Here is a 23,548-nt window from a genome sequence, read left to right as displayed (position 1 = left end):
AGAATGGTTACCTCTAGGGAAGAGGACAGGGTTGTGACCAGAAAGGGGCACACATGGAGCTTTTGGAAATCTGGCCATGTCCTGCTCTTATGGACTGCATGGTTATTACACGTATGTTCACTTTATAATTACCTATTCAAATGTTTAGTAATTTTTATGAATTTTTGTATACCTATTTTACATTAATAACTTAAAAAAAAGTTTAATGTCAACCAGATGTATCTGATTAGGAAATAGAAATAAGAGTATAAGTAACCGCTAATCAGACGTCTGTAAGTCTCATTTGGTAATAGTGTAAGTCCAATACTGCACATTTGAATAAAAATAACAGAAAATAAGACAGTTGCAATATTATCAGTTAAACAAAATATATATGAGAGAAATATTGAAAAAGGATTATTTTAAAGTATCTAATACCAGATTGGAAAAGATAAAAAATATTGAAGATACATAAGGTTGCAAGACTGAAGAAACTGACATACATACTCAGCTGGGGAGAGTATAGATTGGTTCAGCTTCTATAGGAGGTGATCTAACAACATCTATCAAAAATTTTAAAAACATATTCTACTTCTAAGAAGTTACACTGCTAATAAACTCATAATTCACAAGCGTGAAAAACTATGTTTGTGTAAGGATTACAGCCCTGTTTGTAGTGGTAAAAGATTGGAACATCCCAGGCACCCATCGATAGAAGACTAGTTAAACAAATTATGGTCCTCTTAAGTAATGGAATACTGTGTAGCCATCAAAAAGAATGACCCAGCTCTACATGTCCTGCTATGAAATTACCCAGATTTATTACAAGGAAAAAAGTATAAGACAGTACTTATTGTTTGCTTACTTGTTTAGACATTTTTTAAAAGGAATAAATGTGAGATTTTATATTTTAAAATAATATCCCAAGAAAAACACCTAAATTTTAAATCATGTGTATGTATTACTGCTTCAAAAGTTCCTTTAAAAATTTTTGAGTACATGAGCTTAAGGAAAAACAGATTTAATTAGATTATAATGAGGAAGTATAAGAAAGTTTTGGGAAAAATTCTGAGGGAACTTTTTGATAGTTCCCATCAGAACTAACAGGTCATTTTAAAAAAGCCTGATTCAACATCAAAACAAAATACTTCTTCTGATACAGATGTATCAGTTGTATTGCTCTTTTACAATCTGTCCATTATTAGAATAATTATTTTAGAGTTAAAACTGATACAAAAGAGGAGAAATAGAAGGAAGATAAATTTCAAGGTCAAGCTCAAATTTCACTTCTGGTGTAAAAGCCTCCCTGGTTCCTAGGCTGTTGTTCAAAGTGCCTATACTTCTGTTTAAAACAATGTAGCAAAAGAAAAAAATAAAAGAAAAAATAAAAAAATGTAGCATATTCGTGGTAAGTATTTATCTCAGCTAACATTCATTGTACTAGTTTCTCTGATCTAAGTACAAAAACTGGAACCAAAGAAGTGCTAAGTACAACTGTGTCCTTCCATAAATACAAATAACATGTATATAGCCACTATATCTGGCATCATATATAAGACACTTGTGATTGTGAACTCAGAAAACTCTGGGACAAGGACAGAGGTTGTTCTTATATATTCTGAATCTCCATGGTAAATGGTCATCAGTGAACACTCAATAAAATTCTGTTAAGTAAAATTCAGTATACCTAAATATTTGAAATAATTTTCCATTTTTGTCTCTAGCTAATTTCATTCTTTTCTGTTAAAAGATTTTCCTGCTTGATCAGGAGTTAATGGTAGTGCCTACTTCAGTCAGTTCAGTTCAGTTGTTCAATTGTGTCCGACTCTTTTGAGACCCCATGGACTGCAGCACGCCAGGCTACTTATTTGCCTCCTAAATGCATAACCAATCCAGTGGTTTGGACTTTATATGCCCCCGTTAGAAGTACTGTTTTAAATCTAATGTTAGAGAACATATGCCTAAAATATTTTTCTTTAAGCAGTTTTCAAAACATTTTCATGGATTCAATAAAGGTGCTTAACATCTTGTATGTAAAGAGGCATAGAAACTGTGACTGTTCTTGTTTTGGGGGGTTGCAGGGTGAAGTGGGATGGGGAAATGAGTTAGACTCTGTATTACAGATTTCAGATTCTACAATTTGAAATAAATTCCTTGAATAAACTCTTCCCCACTTCTCATCCCCTCATATCCTTCCTCCTCCTCCTCCTCACCTGTTATTATAGCAGTTTTCCCTTTTTTTAAATAACAATTTTCCTTTGATATTCTTGTTTTATGAGACAGAAGTAATATTTGGGGGCTATGTGACTACTTCCTGATCTTTTCTCTTTGTCTGGAATGTCTACCTGCCATGAAGGCAACCTTCCCTAACTGAAACTCTACTGACTGCAACTACAGCTCAAAGGTGATAGTGGTGGAAATTCTAACATTCTGGTTTGGAATCATTATGAATCAAGAAGCTAAAAACTGAGGGACTACCTTCAAGAACTCCCAAGTTATCTTTTTAAAAGATTTGCTGAATTCTTTTAAAATAAAAGCTGCAATAGAGTCAGTTACAGATACACACACACAAAAATAGATGTAAGTTGCAGGGCATTCCAAATATCTCCAATTTGACTATATTTAGGTTCACATCAACCCAAAAGAGAAAGGTTTAAGCAGGCCACCTAGGTGCTTTGTCTATTTTGTTCACTGCCTTAACTTCTTTGTCTATAATAGCACCTACCAAACAGTAGGAGCTCAATAAATGCTTGATAAGTTAATAAATGAGATTAAAAGATAACACGCATTAAGATAATGAGGAAAAGAAAAGGTAATCAATTTTTAACATCCTCTAGTGCTCACCAAGTCAGACTATCATCTATGTGTAAGAACAGCAAAGAATCTTGAATGAAACTTTCTAAATCCCATTCCTGCAACTGAAAGGAAACCAGCTAGCAGGAGACAGAAAAGGGACAGAAAAACATAGAGCCTGGTTTTTTTGTTTTTTTTTCTATTTTTTGCTTCTTCATAAACTTCAGAGTGGAGTATAACCCCTTGCATATGACACAGAGAGCAATGCATATGGGTGCATTCAGTAAACACCCCATAACCAGCATCAGCAGGGCCCATGCAGATTTAGAATTGCTCTTCTGAACTTCTAACCAATGTCTATATGTTGCTGCAATTAGTAGCTTCAAGTAGAACCAATTAGAGCATTAATAATGATAATAATAATAATGATGATTGGAGATGAACATTTTGAACTTAGAAAACTCAACTCTAATATGGGGAGGCTGAAAAGTTGAGTATCAACTCTGAACAAGCCAGTGACTACTCCAATACAACCAGGGCCAGATCTGAGTGGAATACGGCAACAGAAGATCAGAAAGACTGATAAGTAGAAGGAAGGGTCTGGTTGAAACTAGGGAGTGGACCCATGGAATGGGTCTAGTCTTCACAGATATGCATCTTCCAGCACTTGTCTCAATAGGAAGAGCTATCAGGGCAGAAGTAGGCTGCTCCTCTCAGCAGGCATTTGCTATTTTGTTGCCCTGGGCCAAAGTCCCATCCTTGGGGTTTTTTCCTAGTGGCAAGCCACCACAAAGGATAGGTCATCTTGTTTCTCTAGACAAGGCTCTGCTTTCTGGCAACAGGATCATATCATCTCACCCCAATGCCACAAAAGCAAAGATCTTCCTATGCCCATCCTGTGTCCACTATATCCCACTAGTCATGACAGATAGGTGGGCAGTAGCCATTAGCAGTAAGGCAGTGAAGCTAAGCTTCCAGGCAGGTAAAACCCACACAAGCATTTTCAATCTACGGTCAAGATCACAAAAAAGGGTAATATTTATCCACTTATCTATATCAAGACTCCCATGTTATGGGAGAAAACACATCACGTTTGACAGCACAGCACAAATGGGGAAAGGAAGTTCAGCTAGAGCACAACCACCACCTCAAAGCCTCGTTCACCCACCCCATCCACTCTAATCTCACTGCTTTGATTCTAGATGTTCATTTCATTTCAAGACTTCTGCTTGAAATTTCTAAGAGTTCACTTTCACTCCTACCAGGACAACTTGCCTCCAGATACCAGAACTCCTAGTGTCATCATCCCCTAGTCACCCAGGAGCACAACACTTTAAGAGCAATATTTCCCAAAACCCGTTTCCCTCTTACCAGTAGCTTTAAGAAGGTAGATTCAGTCATCTTGTTCTGCACTAAAAGAACTTTTTAACTCAGAAGGAAAAAGGGCGAATGATATGCCAAGAGGTCTGTGCAGAACAATCCAGTAAAACCCTCACCCTGAGAGCTGCCACTTCTCTCTCTGCCTCCGAACTCCAAGCTGGCCCTGCCCTCGACCTGTGCCATCTCCCAGTCTTGTATCCCTTCTCCCCAGTGTGTCCAACCGGCAGTGTACTCACTTGAGGCTTGTTTGCCTTGGACTGCTGCCAGCTAATCCACTTTAACATCTTGGCTTGATCTCAAATTTGCTTTCTGCTTCCACCAAACTTTTTACAAATAGAATTTAAGTATGTGCTGGGCGGCAGCAGGGTTGAACTTGTTCTGAAGACTCACGCTCCCACACTGCTTGGAGGCAGGGATCAGCCTCACCACAGTGCTTACTGCCCAAGCTCTCAGAATCCGAAAGGGAATTTGCCTACAGTGGCTTGAAGACTCTGGGGCAAAATTGTATTCCCACCAAGGCAATGAATCACAAGTACTTAGTATCAAACAGTCTGTGGTAGGCATTAACACTTGATAAGTTATCTTTCCCCTTTGCAGTCTGGAGACAACTTAAAGAACCACTTTGTAATTTATTTTGGGTTGCTGTAGATTTGCAGGGACTGGGCAGGGAGGTACAGAGACAGCTGGAAAAGAAGCCAGTAACAATAGTGTTTCTTTTTGCTACAAAGTTTTAGAAGCTGAACTATCAGTTACTACAAAAGTACTATGCTTTTGATTCCATTTTAACAGGCAGGAGAGTGACTTGAGCTAGAATCTGAGGTCTGCCATGAACTGGCTTTGTGATTCTCTGCAAATCACCTTGTTCCCTTTAAACAGGATGGAAACAGAGGGCAAGAGGATATCTCGAGCTCCATTCTTCCCCGAGTGTCTGTTTTCAAACTCCAGACTCACCTGGAGTCATATCTGGCCTCTGGCCAGCCCTATAGCTATCACACAGAGATCTAATCTACTGACAAATCACCTTTTGCAATTTCCTTATTTCTGGATCAAATATTTGCACAATACCACCACTGGAAACCAAAAAATTTGTGGGTGCAGTGCTCTGTGATCTGCCTGTGTACTGCAAACTACTACTCAGTCATGGTGGGTTACGAAGATTATTTGCTTTCTAGATGATTAGTAACATTTATGAAGTCTAAGTTTAGGTGTCAGATGTATCTACCTCAAAGGAGGAGTACAACTGTATAACTTTTAAAGGTATTTATTTAAGAGTTAGAAAATGCTCTGTTACTAGATGGGAGGCAACACAAACCTCTCCCTCTAAAGAAACACTTTAGGGCTCTGAGATAAAGGGCAGAGTAAGAGAAGTGGTGAGGACTCTCCTGGAGACCCATTACATTTTTTCTTTCTAGCTTTTAGCATTGTGCATTTAATAGGCTAGACCCACCTCCAGGAGGTGGGTCACCTGCTCAGGCCCCGTGGCTAAATGTCACACGCTGTCACAATCTCATTCTGGAGACTCAAACGTGGGTGAACCATCTTGATCGTTTTTCATTTTTGTTTGTTTCTTAATGAAGATCAATAACTTTATTTTTGTATTTTATTATTTCACACACTTATTTTTTAAGATCAAGTACTTCCTTATGTATGCATTGAGTTGTCCATTAAATTCTTTTGAATACATTTTTAGTAGACCTGTATTACACTGTCTTATTTAGCTATATCTGAAAGAAAATTCAAACAAAACCAACAAACCAGCCAAAAAAACATATGAAACAATGGTCTTTCTCCAACTAGAAAATGTACCAGTGGCCTCTCTGTGTTCTCTCAAATACCAAATCATATGCTGTAATGTATTTTATAATATCTCTGTTAGCTATTGCGTTATTTATTTACATCTTCTATATTAACACAGATAAAGGAGTTTGAAAAAGTATGTCTTTCTTTTATAATTTTATTTAATCTGATAAAACTAAAAGAGTAGCAACAAAATAGAGGTCATTCACCCAAATATATCATGAAATTCTGTATATTATACACACAAAAAAATCTAGGGATATGGCTCATAACACATTATTCCCTTTATAACAAGTTATATCCTGCTGGTGTATTGCATCATCTTGATTTTTTTTTTAAGAATTTTCTAAGTGAAAAATATTACAGTGTGTGAACTGATAGGATTTTTATTAGTCTTGACACTGTTGAGACACCAAACATCTGGAAATGTGTTTATCCTTAGTGGCAAAAGCCAGTGATCTGTAGGCCTTTAAAATTCCAGTCACCTACAGTCACCTGGACAGTCTCCTCTGCTTCACATCCTCTTTTGTACAGGATCTTGGCTAGTCCTTCAAAATCCCAGGAAGCTGAAATCACTGCCTTCACTGTACAGACTTGGAGACGTAGGCATGGAATGACTAAGTGACCCATTCAAGGTCCTGCCACTATAAGCAATCAGGGACTGAATGCGTGCCTGATCCCCCAAGCCATCCTCGTCCTCTGAGCAGCAGATGTCTTTGCAGCCCACTCAGACCCTCTTTCCTGCCCCAGCTGTTTGCATGATGGCTGCTAACAGCTCACAGCTGCCACAAAAGGCCAGCCCTTTGCCTCACGGTAGGGAAGATTCTGGGTGCAATTCACACTCCAGCTCCAGGATGGATCAGGCTGAGCTGGACTCCAGCTGAAGTCATGTGCACATTTGCCTTAGCTCCTTCTACACTGGGCCCTGTTTCCTGTCCCTTTCCCTGAAGGGGCACCAATAAATTCCATGCACAGGAATCCCGGTCTCAGGTTTTGCTTTCAGGGAACTGGAACCAGTATGCTTTCCTTCCTCCCAAGAAGCCCTATATCCAGCCTCATTCTCTGGAGAATTTTTCTACTTAGAAGCCCATTTATTTATTTTTTAAGATATTAGTTTATTTTATTTGTCTGGGATCTTTCTTTAGTTGTGACATGGGAACTCTCAGTCGTGGCATGTGGGAGCTTCTTCTGCAACCAGGGATTGAACCTTGGCCCCCTCCATTTTAAAAGCACAGAATCTTAGCCACTGGACCACCATGGAAGTTTCCCTTTGAGGCCACTTAAATGGGGAGTCAATTTTTCTCTCCCCCTGTCAACAATAATCCCTACAAGGAAACTAACTTCTTACATTTAAGGCAAGTTCTTCCAATTACAGCATTAGCCCACTTTTTCTTACAAGAAAAACCTAGGAGCCTTTTTTTTTTTATCTCTTGTAGGTAGCAGAAGACTAGAATGCCATCCTTTCTCTTTCTGGTTATTTACCTTTCCTCCCCATATAGGAAAGCAAGCCAAAGGAGGGCTTGTTTCATTCATTGCTGCCCTCTCAGCATGGAGATCCGCACCTGCTATGTAGCAGAGCGTGAATAGAGAGCACAGCAGAGCACAACAGAGCATGAGTGGAGAGAGATGAAACAGGCCAGTGCAAGGGTTGGGCCTTCACCAATGTACCAACGTGGGGGCTAGACCCTCTCTGACTACAGCCCTTCCACCCAGTGGCTTGTTCTGTGCTCCCAGAGTACATGTGTCAGGATCACCAGGTTCTGATAAACCAGGTGAGGCTCTTTAGTAAAGAAGTTCTTTCCCAGAAGGCTTCTGCAGCCAGGCTGCCCTGCTCCTTGTTAGTGGTATTGTGTTACTGCAGTGAGTGACCTTGTAGGAATCCTTTGTCCCCTTAGTCGGGCCCTTACAATCTCTAAACAGAACATTTCCTCCCAAATGGTAGAACAAAGTTTTGGTCATAACTCATTACACTGATTTGACAGTGGAGAGTTTAAACACTTCTGAGTTGTATTCTGAAATCTCCAGGCTTCTCTAGGCATTTCCCTGTCCGCCTTTAGCACATAATGTCATTATCAGCCCACCTTGTAACTTAGATCACATTTGCTTGTTTTTGAAATCCCTCATTCAATCCCTCATCCCAGTCAGCCCTGGGATGTCTCAGCAGTGTTTTTCTGTTATAATTTTTGCAGAGAATAGCACTTGCAGCTCAATTTCCTGTCTCCAGCCAGCCTGAACATGTCTAGATATTCACAGCGAATTCTGGATGGAGAGCACCCTTCCTAGGAGGGGTTTGTAATGTTCAATTCAATAAGCACTTAATGAGTATCTCTGGCATGCCTAGTCTAAACAACATATACATGCATAGAGACTGTCACTGCCCAGCTGGCTACTTCTGTACCATTAGTTGGTAATTATTTGGCAGATACCCATCTTGTTCAATGACAAGACACTTCTTTGCTACTACCTTATTACTCAGCCTTGCTTGACTAGAATTCTATGATTCTGAATTTCCCTGAAATATGGTTGCAAACCTCTATTACCTAATACTTATATAAGCAAAAGGGTCTTATAGTCATGTCCAGAGTAACATGAGCATATTCTTGACAGAATAGGAATGGGCTCGGACCCAGAGCTCTATGGACAAGTAAGCACATCCATTTGTCTTCAGGGAAATGACACTTTTACACGGGACAAGGATAAAGTAGAACCTAATTATGCAGACCCATTTGAGAGCTGAACAAAAACAACTGTGGGGAAAACTATTCATATCATTTACTGAGGCATCCATGTTAGCTTTGTCAGAATTTAATGCAGAATTAATAACACTAGAGTGATTCCTCATCAAGGGAGGACATACCACAAGCAATTCCAGCTTCTCTGTTACAGAGGAAAATGGAGGCGTTCCCTTTCCTAAAAAGAAGTCAGACAAGAATAGACCCAAGTTTCAAAACCTGAGTGGGAAGTGAGGAAGGGCCAGGTGTTGGTCTTTTGTTGGTCTTCTGTTCTCAGTCTTGTCTCTATAGCCAGAATTTGGATGAAGTCACAAAAAGTATGCTTATCCAATAATGCTTGGGAATGTATCTGATACACTGGACAGAATAATTCTATATTCAAAACATGCTGGAATATGGATGGAATTAAACAAGAGAACATCTAATAGATATTAAATAGTCCAACACTCAGGTTACTAAGTCACCTGCCCAACTAAGAGCAGGCCACAAAAACAGGCAAGGAGATTTCATGAATCAGCATTGTACATCCTACTACACAGGGTAAAACATCTTAGGGAGGAGGGCAGGCATAGTTGCTCTAGAAAAAGAAGCTGAATTTGCATCGGTTAGTTCACATCTAATGTACTATATGTCACTCTGGAGGCCCCATTTTATATAGACCATTATATACTACAGTAAATCCAAGGAAGGCAACCAGGATATGGAAAGGTCTGAAAATATATTAATACAAACAATAGCTGGAGAAACTGAGAACTTCTAAAAAAGAAGATTAATAGAAAGACAAGTCAACTGTCTTCAAATATCTAAAGCTTTAGGGATTACCACTGGCCAAAGGTGATACAATTTGAGGATTAAAATGAAATACCTGAGAATAATGGATCATAACCCATTAGATAATCCATTAGATAGCATTGGCTCTTGGTTTATTTTAGATTCTAAGGCCTAGCAATGGAAAGTGGAGTAAAGTTGTTCTATTTATAGACAAGCAAACTGAAGCTATGTCCCTTTAGTTCTAACACTGAAAAAACTTTTTGATATTTAATGAACCATGGACCTGGAGGGCAGAACTCTATTCAAGAACTTCCAAAGATCTTTAATCTGCTAAATAATCAACTACTCTTATTTACAGTATCTAGATTTCTATTTCCTTTCTAATAAAGATAAAAAGTTAACCTTTACTGAGTATCTAATAGGTAACAACTAAATATATTTTACTTAACCTTCCCAAAGACTCAGTGAGATGGGTATTATCTTTGTTCTATAGATTGAGAGATTAAGGTGCAATAACTCATGCAACGTGACACACAGGGCAAGTGTCAGAGCTGGAATTTGAACCCAAGTGCGTCCAAACTCCTTCCACCCTACCCAACATACAAAGGACACATAAAGTGATTGCAGAGGTGTCTTAGGGCCCCACAGTTCTTGAAGGCCATCCGTCCTGGCCCTTTGATGGTTATGTTTACCATCTATCCAGCCCATAATTCTACTATTCTCATTTCTCTGGATTAGAAGGAAAAGACTGGGGCTTTTCTAGAAACTCATCGTTAAAATAACCCTGATTTCTGTGAGGTATCTCTGCCTCATCCCTTCCCCACAGTCACCATGCCTGCCCTCCTGTTGAATATGACTCAGCCTACCTGAATTAACCTATTTTCCCTTTCTCTTCTTCAGAGTCTATTCAGCTGACTCCTTGGAAACCAATGAAGACTAGTTTCTAGGTCTTGTGGTATAGTTAGGGGGAAAATTTAACACTGTTGATAACATCTATGAATTCAAAGATACCAATAAATTGTTTCTCTGATGAAGGGCAGCGCAGGTAAAGGGGACACATGGCTGTCCCAATCTCACTGCTTAGTGTTAGAAGAGTAAGAACATTCTAATCACAGTGCATGGTCGCAGACAGGCCCTCCCTTTATTTGACTCTTTCTAAGTGATTTTCCAGGTTTTGTGTCGGAACACAGACTCTCTCTCCATCTTCCAACCTACTGCTCATATTTCCCAAAGGCTGAGAAGGTAACCGGGAGTTGACAAGTCCTCCAGCTGACCAAAGCTTTTTGCTTGAAGTAAGGAAACTTCTAGGTTTCTTTAGCATATTTATAAATACACTATTTGTATGTTTGGCTGCTTTCAGACCACCTGTTTTAGCTTCTTCTTTGTGCTAGAGTGCCCTGCCTGCTCTGTTTATTCCCCAAGTACTTCCTGAGCATCCCTGTGTGCTACATGCTGAGGGGACAGCCGTGAAACAGACAGACATAACCCCTGCCCTCATCAGGGCTTAAGAGTCTGGCTATAGAGACATACATGAAACGAAAATTACACAAATAAGGATTCACACTCAACAAAGAGCCCACATGTCTCTACAGTATCCAGCACAGAGCTTGGCACATGGTGGGTGCTTTTTCACGAGTATGTGACTTGAATTTTTGTAGAATGTGCAGAAGGTCCCACTAGCTGAGTTCATCTTAGCACTGGGAGCTCAAAGCTTTGACTTTTAGAGTGAGGGGAAAACATGACAGTGAATCAGGGAGACCTGGGTTCTGGTTTCTGCTTTTCTACTCACTGCTAGGATTTTCTTAGGTGAGTCACTCAGATTTTCTGGCATCAGTTTCCTCACTTGTGAATAATGTGTAAGTACCAGGGTCCCTCATCAATAAAGAAACGGCTGCTGTCAGAAGTGGTCTACTCTAACTGCAATCATTCTGCTAGAAGACAAGGAAAGGCTGGAGTTGAGCCTTCCTAAGACAACTGTCTCTGGCCGAGGTGTCTAAGGTCCACGGGGAAGGCAAAGTAGCAGCCTGAAGGGAGGCATCCCCTGGACCACGACCACGGAACTAACATGGGAAACATGAACTTCACTTACCACCCACTGACTACTTAAAAAGAAATACTTTCATTTATAGGATACTCTAGGTTATATTTCTAAACAAACAATCAGAAGAGAAAGGGAAGCACAGAAATAATTTTCTTTGTATATTTAACAAGTAGAAAAATCCAATTTTCCATCTACTCTGATAGTCAAAAATGAAAGCAGGATGTCAAATAGAGTTGATTACCCTGCATGTCCTTGAACACTAGTCTAGAGCATGATTTTGCACCATGATCTTAGGAAGTTTCCAGGAAGAAAAAAATTTTTGGAAAAATCCTAATGAATGCAGATTATCTCAAAAAAAAAAAAAAAAAAAAGGCCCCTAACTTAGAAAACTAAAATGAAGTCAGGACATAGCATGTTGCCTGAGGCTGGAAGATTAAGGCCAAAATACTCAGTCTAGAAACTTGGGTCAATTGGCCTTTGAAAACCCCTACCTTTATTAATAAAATCCCTAGTATTCAGAAAAAGATCATCTCATACTCTTTTGACCTTGAGGTAAACAGATGAGAGAAGGGTCAGAGACAGAACCTTCCCCTGCTCCTGATGCACATTCAGACTGTTGAACTCCTCCCGAGGCTTGAGCAAACACTCCGAGTCTCTGCTACATTCTTCTTTCTTTGGCTCCTCATCAGAGTTCCTTTTACTTACTTGCTCCAAAACGTAAGAGAGCAAGTGACCAGGTTTTCTCCTGAGACAACTACATCCTCCATATTGCTTCAAACATCACTTCCTGGTCCTCTGCCCCTCAGGAACTGAGCCCTAGTACTCTGGTCAGAGAAGGGCATCATTTTCACAAGAGCACCTTCGGACAGGAGGCCCTTTCCAGGCATCTCTGTGGCCATTTCCAAAGTCACTGGTCTTGGTCTAACTTAGGGATGAGCCAGTCACAGCCACTAAGGTCTCTGGAAACTATCTCAGCCTCAGCTTCCTGAGTTCCAGCCTCCCAGAAAGCACAGCCTAATAAGTGCCACTGGGGCATTTCAGGAGAGGAAACCCAGACTCGCTCTTCACTCTCACCAGTACTAATAAACTTTCATGACATGAGAGGTCTGGCTGGCCCCCTCAATCTTCTGTTCCCTCAGACAAGATCTCCACGCTGTAACATATCTCCTCCAGCCCTCCAGCTCTTTCCCCTTTGGCCATCACAAAGACCACTGTCTACTGAGGTCAGGCTCCACCATGGGAGAAATTCCTCTATGGGTAATTCTCCAGGAGTGGTTAAGCCAATAAGAAGTCTTGGGGGAAGGAAGGTTGGGACACTGTCCTACCTTGTCACTGTCCACTGTGTTCTGGGAGGTCCTAGAGGCAATGGAGATGGTGTCTGGCTGGCTGCTCCCATCCCCCTGGCTGTCAACATCCTCCACTCCATCCCTGCAGGAAGAAGAGAAAAACAACAGGGGTGGGGGTGGGGGGAACAACTGTGGGTTTAGAGCACACAAGGATTTCCAGCTGGTCTGGCAGAGCAGAGCCTTAGCACTTTTTAGCAGGGATTTATCTAAAATTATCCCACTAAAGGAAGCAGTCCCATGTGATTTCAATGATGTCACTTCTTGCGCTTAGCAAATACATAATCACTATGTTGATAACTGAACACAAAATGACTCTCTATAACTCTTCTGGCCCATGGTACAGAGGGGGCAGCTATTTATTTTCACTAGGAATGGGTCTATAATAGGCAGTAGGATGAAGCAAGTCCTGCTTAGAACCTAGGCTTCTCTCCAACTGTCTGGGTCATCTGCAACAATCCCAGGGTTCAGGGCATTCAAATAGATTTTATGCATGCTGCAACAGGATAGGGGTGGTTTACAGCTGGCTTATAAAGAGAACAGAACTGAGAAGAATTATTTTGACCTGTGCTTCTCTTGCTAAAGAAAATTGGGTGGGATATTTTCTCCAGGGGAGATGATCCTTGGGAAGGTCCTTATGTTGGACCCTCAACTGCTGCATCTGGAGGAAGAGTTTATTGCCTTCATTTTGGTGTGTCTTATTGATCGCATGCTTATTTATGATGACTTCTTATTAACATAGAAAGCCAAGGCATCTTCTCAAAGATAAGAGGACAGTCACAGATTCTGCAGCAGCTCTGAAGCCAGCTGTGCTCCTGAGTGTCTGACAGGACAGTCTCCTGAGTGTACTCCTGGCCTTTGGACCCCCTCCTAGGCCCCTGGACCATACAGCTCTTTCATTCACATGCTCCCTCAACTCTCCTGCTTTAAAACTGGGTCCCAATCCTATACTGAGCAGAAAGGTTGGGCCAAGGGGGATTAGATATCTGGCAACTGGTGAAAGCTAAAGGGTCCAAGTCAGGAAAAACTGGAGGTGTGGGCCAGGGGTTGGATAAATCGGCACAGGAAATGACAGCACTTCCTACAGGGATCTATGTGAAAGTCATACCCCTGGGAAAATATGGCCTTAGGGGAAATGGGAACTCACTGCTACTCCAGGGGCAACATTAATTGAAGCTGTCTCATCAAAGTTCACACAATTACAATCTAGAGCGTGGGAGTACATGGACATGTGTGTGCATGTGTGCATACATGTGATACATACATATGTACATACACAGAGAGTGCTAATCATAAAAAGTATCTCCCACCCAGAATAATTCTAAGTCAACTGTTCTCTCACCACCATTTGTGGGCTTGGGAAATGCCAACTTATTTTAATAATATAAGCCACACGTTCGTAGGAAGGAAAATCTGCTGTAAAAAAAATATGATGCATTTCAAAACCAAAAATAAAGGACATTTAGATCATCTGTTATTTTAGATATCTGGAACACTGCTCCCCACCATTTGTAGATAGTTCCGAGCTGGCTGTACTTTCTGCTTCCTACTATTCTGGCCCATTGCAGGACCTTCTGGTCCACTCCAGATGAAGCTAGTTCTGGGGGAGGTGAGGAGCCTAGCCAGGAGGGTACGTAGTATTCCCCAAGCCAACCCATCGCTCTGTAAACTCTGTCCCCATATACAGGGAGCCAAGTTAGTGAAACAACACAATGCCTGGCTGTTCTCTGCAGAGTCCACCAAGGTTTCTCATTCTCTCATCACCTGGCAACAACCAAAGAAAAGCACGAGGCATTTCCAAGGTATGTCCATCCCATGTTCTAGAAATGCTCAAATTCTCCTACTAGAGGAGAAAGGGGCTCTTTCACAGAGTAACCCTGGGCAACCTCGCCTGAATATCCTTTCCCATCAAGGTCCTGGACCTTCAGTTCCGTACTACTGTTTTTCATTCTCTCTTTTTTATTGAAGTAAGGACTTGCTACAGAAGGATCTGTCTCTAGTACTAAACTAATTGTGCCCCTTACCCTGACAGAGGTAACTGAAATCAAAATAACCCCTCCCCATCATAGTCATAACTGTTCTTTCAGCACCTAGAAGGGGCCTTATCCTGGCCATGCATGTCCTGGGGCTCCTGCCCCTGGGGGAATCTCTCTCTACCTTAGCCACACCCTTCTTTTGACTACCACCTCCCTTGGTGGCTCCCTGGCCTGTGTATGCTGGCTGGTACCAAAGGGTCAACTAAATCTTCTGAATTTATTCCATTCATGAATAGGAGAGGAGAGGACAGCCTGTTATCACCAACATCCATAACCTCCAGAACTCTGTTTTTAGTTTTTTTTTGAGTTTTCCAAAACTGAGATGAAGTTTTTCTATGCTTTCTTTTAAAGTGTCCTCCAAAGACTCATATAAGTGACTGTCACAAGGAGACTTGAGAAAGAAATACTTAAGCAGTCACCCACTGGTATAGGGAAAACTGGGATTCAGAAGGACCCAGAGAGAAGAAGATATTAAAAACAACAGTCATCTTCTGCCCAATCACAATGCTTACCTCAAATGAAAGAAGGTGAGGACTTGGCAGGGGTGGGGGTGTAGAGTAAGAGCTGCAGTAACACCGTACCCCTGCCTATCATGGTCCTTTGGCTGTCTAGCCAGTCCAGAGAGCCCTCCCCTTAGCCACCTCCCTCCCCAAGCCTTCCCCATTACACTTCACTCTAGTGCCCATCACAAGTCCTCTCTCCTTGATGCCTGCAGCATTTCCTGTCCCTACCGGTGGTCCTGGCTCTTCTTGTTTAATTATCCCATGTGTGAGACATGGCTGTCAGATGGTTCTTGAGGGAACAGACTCCCTTTTATATTCCTGGGACACCCAGCACAGTGTCTATTTAGAGGACAGGTGCTCACTGAAGCTTTGCTGAGTATAACTGACAGTGATGGGTAAGGTGCTTAAAGAGTAGGTGACTCCTCTTAGGTAGAATTCAGTGGGGTGTCACAGAGAGGGGTGCACCACCCCCACAGAAACAAAAGCTCACCCCACCCCCACTCCCTGAAGCCTGTGAAGCTGTGCTGGGGGCAGAGACCCTGGTTACCTCTTACTATTGTTCCTCTGTTTGGCTGGTGTTTTGGGGAGCTGAATTGGCTCCTTCAAAGCTCCTTTCAGGTGAATGATCCTTTCTTGAATCACCTCTCGAATGTTCTTGATCCACTCCTGCTTGGTTTCTATGTTGGAGGCCTGGAGTGCCACAGGGAGAGACAGTAAGAACCTCATTTCCCTTCAGTCCACTGAAACAATTCTCAACCCTTCTCTTGCAGGCTTAATCCATCATTGGTCAAGGATACCAAATGTTGGAGGGGTTTATTTCTCTGGTTTTATACTTGTGACTTCAATCCCACAGACATGCTTTTCCAACTCCTTGAACAGGGCTATGACCTCAAGACTCAATGCAAACTTATACAGGGTCATTTTCAAAGTATTTAATAACTTTGGAGGCACTGACCAACAGCGATATCTGCCCCTGCTGAACCAAGGATTAACCCTTCAGTTACTGGATTCTGGGGAGGTCTGGAGAATACAGGAGGGGCAACAAGGGGGTGTTTGGAGGCAGCAGCCATTTACCAAATGGATATGTAGACCTGGATATACTGGTCTAACTTGAATATACTTATATCTAACCTGGATATAAGTCCAACACCCATATGACTACATAGGCTTGTACTGATTGAGTCAGTCCCAGGTTTTAGCCTAGTTAACCTGTTAATTGAAGGCACTGCTATCACTCCATGAATATCCCATTTGTCTTCATGGAAGTCTGTTCAGGTACTTCTTTCTCATGTCAGGCAGCAGCTATGCTGACAATTCAGAGTGAACAAGTGTGAAGCTTGGTCAGGGCTGGCCCATTTCTTCCTTGGTGATGGGCACTTCCCTGAGAAGCATACGACTGCTAGGTGCACCACGTGCAGGATCTGTCCTCACTAGTGTGACCACAAGGGCTGACTTAGTTCCCCGGTTATGGGTACTCTGGGGAGCTGAGGGGACTCCTTAAGGACCCTTCTTAACACCCCTCTCAATCGGCAGAGTTCCCAGGCTCGTATGATTCACTAGAGTTTCTAGAATGTAAGGGTCTATATCTCATACACAGTCATCCTCCATAGAGCAGAATACCTTATATGCGGAAGATGTCCAGGAAAGAAATGTTGAATGAATGTGGAGCATTAAACAAGGTGACTTTTGCCAAAGGTCAGTTGTCATCCTTGCCACTTGAAGTGGCCATATGGACAGAACATATTTAAGTGGGCCCCGCTAAGGCCATTCCTTGCCTTCTTCCCTCCACGCTCCAACAAGTGCCTGGACTTACAGACCAGTAGTCTTCGAGATTTCAGGCTACTTTCATGGTAGAATTTGTGTCTGAACACCCATATGAGGCTGCCCTCCTGAGGGAAGCCCAGAGACCCCAGATTTTAGGCATATCCTGCCCACATCCCTCTAAGCCCCCTTTGGTTACCCCCAACCCTGGTCTTGTGCCCAGCAGAGAGCAATACTTACTTTCAGCACTGTTTTATTGTCTGAGGATGGGGTGCGCCCAGACCACAAGGCGAATTTGCAGGGATCGCCCTCTACGTGTTCGGTCACACCCAGCTCTGAGGTCTGTAGACAGGAAATGCCTGTGAGAGGCGGGGAAGGGGAGGGCGGTGGGAGACTTAGGGCTGGGGTGGGAAGGGAGAGGCAACAGAGAGAGGACCGAGGGAGGGGCTCTGTCAATCAAACTTCAACAGACCGATGTTCTGTTCTTCTACCCAGGACGAAAGGAAAGGACCTACAGGCACGTGCCTGATGAGCAGGTAGCAGGGAGGGAGGGTGAAGAGGGAGGCGCCCAAGCCAACAGGAAGAAGAAAGGTGAACTCTAAGATGCAGAAGTGGGCTGAGGGGGCACTTTCCAATTAGGATGCCTTTCACTTGTCCAGGATGGTGTTGGTGTGGCACCAGGGGAGAGACGAGCAGAGTGTTCAAGATCCCTTCCTGCCCAAGGGAGCTAGCAAATGGGGAGTCTCGTCTGACCCCACCTGCCCCACCTACCAGTAGCTTGTTCTTGTAAACATATTTCGTGTGTCCTGAAGAGTCTTTGATCTCCTTGCTGAAAACCAAGGAGATCTCAAAGAGGAATAGGTGTCGCTCCCGTCCCTTCCGGATCAGCGACTTGGGGTCCCACACTTGAAAGGCATCTTGTAAAATCAGCTCCCCCTGCACATCCAAGTTCTCGTCGAACCCTGAAAAACACCCGTTTCATCCGTGTAGTTTCTCCACCACATGTGGGTGTTTTGCTTCAGTCCCCTCTTGGAGGCAGGCTTCCTGACAGTGATCCTTCAGCTCCCACAGCACTTTTCTCTCAGGCTGATTCCTGTGGCTCCTGCACACCTAAGAGGAGAGGTCTATGGCACTGGGATCAGACCCCTTTTCTGCCCCAGGTCTCCTCTACCAAACCAATATCAGCGGAATCTCCTGCAGAGCTCCAGAGCAGTCTCCCCCAGCCCACTGCCAGCCAGGACTGCCTGCGAGGGCAAACGCCATCTCTCCTTCTCCCTCCACAGCTCCCACTGTCACTGACCTGGAGCTCAGAATGGGGCTGAGGATACACACTGCCTGCCTGAGTGCCCTCAACTCCACTCCATTTGCTGTCGCTTCATTTCTTCATTTCTTATGCTCCATTCCTAGGACTCTTCCCTTTGATACCTCCTGTACTATGCGGTGCACAAGCCTTCAACAACTTATACTTGTACCATTTTGACTGAGGTTCTGAAGCTATTGTGTATAAGAATCACCTGAATTGATTATGAAAACACATATATCTGCCCATTCTTCAATCCCTACAAGACTGGGATTTAGTAGGAGTGGGGTGGAGCCTATGAATTTGCACTTTTAAACAAGTGCTCAGGTGCTGCTGCTGCTGCTGGTCCACAGAGCATACCTGGAGTACCTGGATCCAGAATGCAGGTCAGGGACAGGCTGGAGGAGAAGGTGCTTAGAGAGGGAGACATGCAGGGGAGGGTGTGGGGAGCAGGTGTGAACAGAAAAGTAGGAGGTGGAGAAAGTGAGATACCGGGAATAGATTCAGATAGCCAGTGCTCAGTCTGGAGAAGGTAACCATGGCTCCCCTGCATGAAGAAGTGGGCTTCCTGTGTTAAGGGTGGCTAAGATATACTGAAACCAGACCAAGTCTTTGGCAGTGTTGGGGTAAGGGGTAGGGAAGGAAAAGTGGTAGGAGGGATGGTCCCGAAGAGAGGAATACCCCCACAGGGTTACTATGTACAACAAAGAAAACTTGTCTCCCTTATCTCACCTGTTTGCCAGCCCAGGTTGGGATATGGAATATTAACTCATCTAATAGTTTTGACCATGGCTGCTCTGCCCTCATCTGCTGGGTTTTGTGGTGTTGGGAGTGCTTTATTGTCTCACTCTGCCAGGTTTCTGGGTCTCTAGAACATGGTTCCAGTGGACTGAAGAGCTTTGACAAAGTTCCATCAGTTTTATCTGGCTGGACTTTACTCATCTGCTATGAATGGGTGAGGGGAGTTGCACACTGACATGAATGTACTTAATGCCACTGAACTGTACACTTAAAAATGGTTAATATGGTAAACTTTATGTTATATATATTTTAGAAGAATAAAAAAGAGAGAAGGACAAGGCTAAAGACAGTGTGTGTGTATGTACAGGATTTCTGCTTATTATGATGACACGTGCGATGCAAATGAACAGGACTGCTATGGGTCAGGGTTTTCACACCTTTACAGTAAGGATGATGATGGCTTGTCCTACTCTGCCTCTCAGGCAGCAAGTTGTCCACATATCTGATGCAACACAGGCCTGGGGCTACCTGAAGGCAGGTGATAGCTGAGTTGGCCCCTGTGGATCTCCTCTCACACTTCCCCAGGACCTATGGAACAACTTTCTTCCAGCCTGGCCCTCTGCATGACTTCACACCACTTCCATCTCATGACACAAGTTCCACAGTTTTAGGAAAGGAGGAGGCTCCCCTGGGAGGTTAAATGCACAGCTACCTTCCAGCATGCTGACGTGCATGGCGTCATTGGCTTTCTTTGGGACACTAAGCATCACCTCCAGGCCATCCTTGAGCTCCCCTTTTCCTTCTTCACAGCAAGTTAAAAGTTCCTGTGAAAAAGGTCCAGACACAATTAGAACAGTTTCCCCCAACTTCCCCAGCCTCCCATTACTTAAACCCTCAAGGCAAGTATATACCAGTTCCTCAAGGAATTATGTGCTATTTGCTTAGTCATTCAGCTCTGTCCAATGCTTTATGATCCCACGGACTGTAGTCCACCAGGCTCCTCTGTCCATGGGGATTCTCTGGGCAAGAATACTGGAGTGGGTTGTCATGCCCTCCTCTAGGGGATCTTCCCAACCCAGGAATTGAACACAGGTCTCCCACATTGCACGTGGATTCTTTACTCTCTGAGCCACCAGGGAAGCTAGCTTCATAGTCTGTAATAGTCCCCTCTGGGGACTCCTCTGGGGTGGAGAGGTTATCACCAAACAATTCAACCACCATGTTTTTCCCAGACTGAGCTTCCTCAGCTCAATCTAATCCAACCAACTCAACCCAACTCCCAAATGACTGGCACTAGAAGTGAGCAATGAGGGTATTCTCTGTCACTTGACTAACCTGGAGGTCAGGGAATAACCCTGGCAAAACATACAAACAGAGGTGCAGTACTATGCGATCATAAAGAGGACACACAGCACTCATACATCACTGCATGCCAACTTCCAGCACCACTTTTATTGACACACCTCTACCATCTGAATGACTTCTTTCACACTGGGAACAACCAGGGATTATGGAAAGTATAAGTTTATAGCTTTTCAGAGTCCTAAAAGATTTTAGATTATATGTATCAGAAGTTGGCCCAGGGCCAACAGATAGGATCATAGATTAGTCCCTGGATTGTCAAATGAGGACACTGTGCTCAAGAGGGACACAGGTTTTACCCAGGTTATAGAACTCATTGGAGGAGGCCATGTAGAGGCTTGAATCCAGGTCTCTTGAATCCAAATCCAGTACTCCACCCACCATGCCAACCTGTCTTCCCCTTGTCCTCCTGGACCATGGTCTCTCTTTAACTTCTCCATTGGAGACTAGGTCTTTACCTTTTCCATAAAAGATATATAATATCTGGTTGATGGAGAAAAGATAATTTCCAACTATCTTAGTAACCATAAAGACCACTCGAAATGACTTCACTCAAACCAGAGGAATGCTGGCTTTTGCTTTTCCTATCAGGGTTATCATGTCTTGCTCACTTTGACACTGGAAAGGAAGAAGTTAAGCAATAGATCTACAAACCATACTTTCTCTTTCTGGGGAGGGAGAAGGCAGGGAATGGGTGGATGGGTGGGGATGTACTTCTAGGAAAGAAATAAGTTGATAAGACCAAACTTTATAAACACATCAATGACAGACCTCCTGACAAACTAATGGTACCTGCTAGCAGGAGACTCCTTATTTAAGGTGTGCTTTTAGTAGGATCTGTCTGGCCTGTCTATGACTTCTTATGGTAAACAAAACTACAATCAGTAGCTCCCTGGAAAGTATCAAATAAGTCACACAATTAAGTAAAAAGTGATTACATTTAATGATGAAATGGCTCTCTTCAGGGTAAATAATAGGATGCAACATACATTATTTAGAAATGTATGCTAATCAAGATCACAGCATATCCTGATGTTGTAAGAAATATCTTGGAGCTTTTGGTGGTCCTGGACTTCTGTGTTTTATCTTTGTCTTGGATATCTGTATCTTTGAAATTATTAGTAAAGCAAGATATCTGATTAGTGATCATTTGATACGAAAATCCAAGTCGTTGTGTTATCTTGGATACATTCCCATATGAAGAAGGAAGCTCTGAGTGTCCAAAGAAGAGATAAACTGCCTAGAGCAGATGCTTGGGAGGTAGACAAGATCAGTTCTCAGCTCTGTCTTTGGTTCCAGTCAGTGTAATAGCATCATTGTTCAGAAAGTTGCATTTACTTCTGCCAACCTTAAGTTCTCTTCCCTTACCTAATTTTAACCCTCCCGACCTGTTCTCACATATCATCAAAGGATTTTCTAGGCAGAAACATAAGAGAGAAATAAGAAATATGCTACAGTTTGTAACAGAAACACCAATTACTTTAACCTCACAAAGCAATTTGGCATGTCCACCAACCAACCAGCAAAACCAATGAGTTCTCCTCAGATCTCTGCTATAGTTTATGAAACGGAGAAAGCTCCACATTTAATTTAGACTGAAAAGGACAGCTGTAGAAGATTTACACAGAGAATATTGAACACTCTGACTTTCACTTTTATCCAACACCTAAAGGGAGGAACTCCAGAGGATACTGATAACTAAATATCAATTTACTTGGAATAAAGCTGACTTTAATGAGAAAATAAATCCTATATTATTTATTTATAGTAAAAGCTCAGCAAACTATTTTTCTTTTATTCAGCAAGCATTTCGCTAGAAGCACATTTGAAAGAGGTCAAAATTATCTTACTATGCCTTCTTTTCCCCAAATAACTTTAAAACATTTCTACAACAAATTCCCCCTACTTTACTGTCTTCTTTCTCAGTTACCCGCATAGTCCTCTCTTTCTAAAACATCTAATCACAGAGTGAAAGCCCAGAGCCCACCCTTCCATCTGCCTAAAGCAAAATATAGGGCAGCCTATCCATCCTCCACACCTTTCCCTTGTCCAAGGCACAAAATTCATCCTAGGAACTTTAGTCTTAGGGATTAACAGGGAGGGGTGAAAACCTATATTTCTCTTAGAACTGGGGCTTAATTGACTGGAGACCTTGGCAGTGTGAATGGGTGAGTCAGTTTTATTTTATTTTTCAAAAATTCACAACCCCACCAATTCCTGAAAAGGCTTTGGAAATACTTAAATTTGAAAACTACAAAAAAAAAAAAAAAATCTTCTTGCATAAAAATAATCATTTAGAAGGTTCATACATTATGTGGGCTGGGGAAGGAGAGGATAATTATATACAATTGTTATTGTTGCTATTTAGTTGCTAAGTTGTGTCTGACTCTTTTGTGACCCCATGGACTGTAGCCAGATGCCTCTGTCCATGGGATTTCCCAGGCAAGAATAATGGAGTGGGTTGTCATTTCTTCCTCCAGGGGATCTTCTCGACCGAGGGATCAAACCTGAGTCTCGTACATTGACAGGTGGATTCTTTACCACTGAGCCACCAGGGAAGCCCAACAGTACAGTACTTTTCATTTAAATCTATAATCCTGCTCCATCCAACTGCCCATTCATTATGCTTACTCAAATGTTTTGTCAGAATCCAAGATATAAGATTGTTGCCCACCTTTGGGGTAAGAAGAAACTCCTGTAAGTAACCATAAAACTAGACACTATCTGACAGTCAAAGGCAAAGAAGGACCTCAAGTTCTTATGATTAAAGATCAGAGACATTACTTTGCCAAAGAAGGTTCATCTAGTCAAAGCTATGGTTTTTCCAGTAGTCATGTTTGGATGTGAGAGTTGGATTATAAAGAAAGCTGAGCACTGAAGAATTGGTGCTTCTGAACTGTGGTGTTGGAGAAGACTCTTGAGAGTCCCTTGGACTGCAAGGAGATCCAACCAGTCCATCCTAAAGGAGATCAGTCTTGGGTGTTCATGGGAAGGACTGATGCTGAAGCT

At 42.6% G+C, this 23,548-nt stretch overlaps 1 protein-coding gene across 12 annotated transcripts in view; it reads right to left on the bottom strand.

Moving 5' to 3' along the window:
* The window catches only part of KALRN (kalirin RhoGEF kinase), a 678,650-nt gene that overhangs the window by 202,213 nt on the left and 452,889 nt on the right, over positions 1-23,548 (bottom strand). For all 12 annotated transcript variants that reach the window (XM_065943374.1, XM_065943379.1, XM_065943376.1 and 9 more), the window contains exons 29-33: positions 19,890-20,001; positions 17,908-18,098; positions 17,377-17,478; positions 15,923-16,065; positions 12,819-12,921 (exon numbers count right to left, since the gene is read on the bottom strand). In XM_065943374.1, the coding sequence (XP_065799446.1) occupies positions 12,819-12,921; positions 15,923-16,065; positions 17,377-17,478; positions 17,908-18,098; positions 19,890-20,001 (651 nt within the window). The remainder of the gene's footprint in view (positions 1-12,818; positions 12,922-15,922; positions 16,066-17,376; positions 17,479-17,907; positions 18,099-19,889; positions 20,002-23,548) is intronic.

Source organism: Muntiacus reevesi, chromosome 8, assembly GCF_963930625.1.
Source record: "Muntiacus reevesi chromosome 8, mMunRee1.1, whole genome shotgun sequence".
Lineage (NCBI taxonomy): Eukaryota > Metazoa > Chordata > Mammalia > Artiodactyla > Cervidae > Muntiacus > Muntiacus reevesi.
Note: the sequence above shows the minus strand (reverse complement) of the source record. Positions and strands in the feature narration are given on the sequence as shown.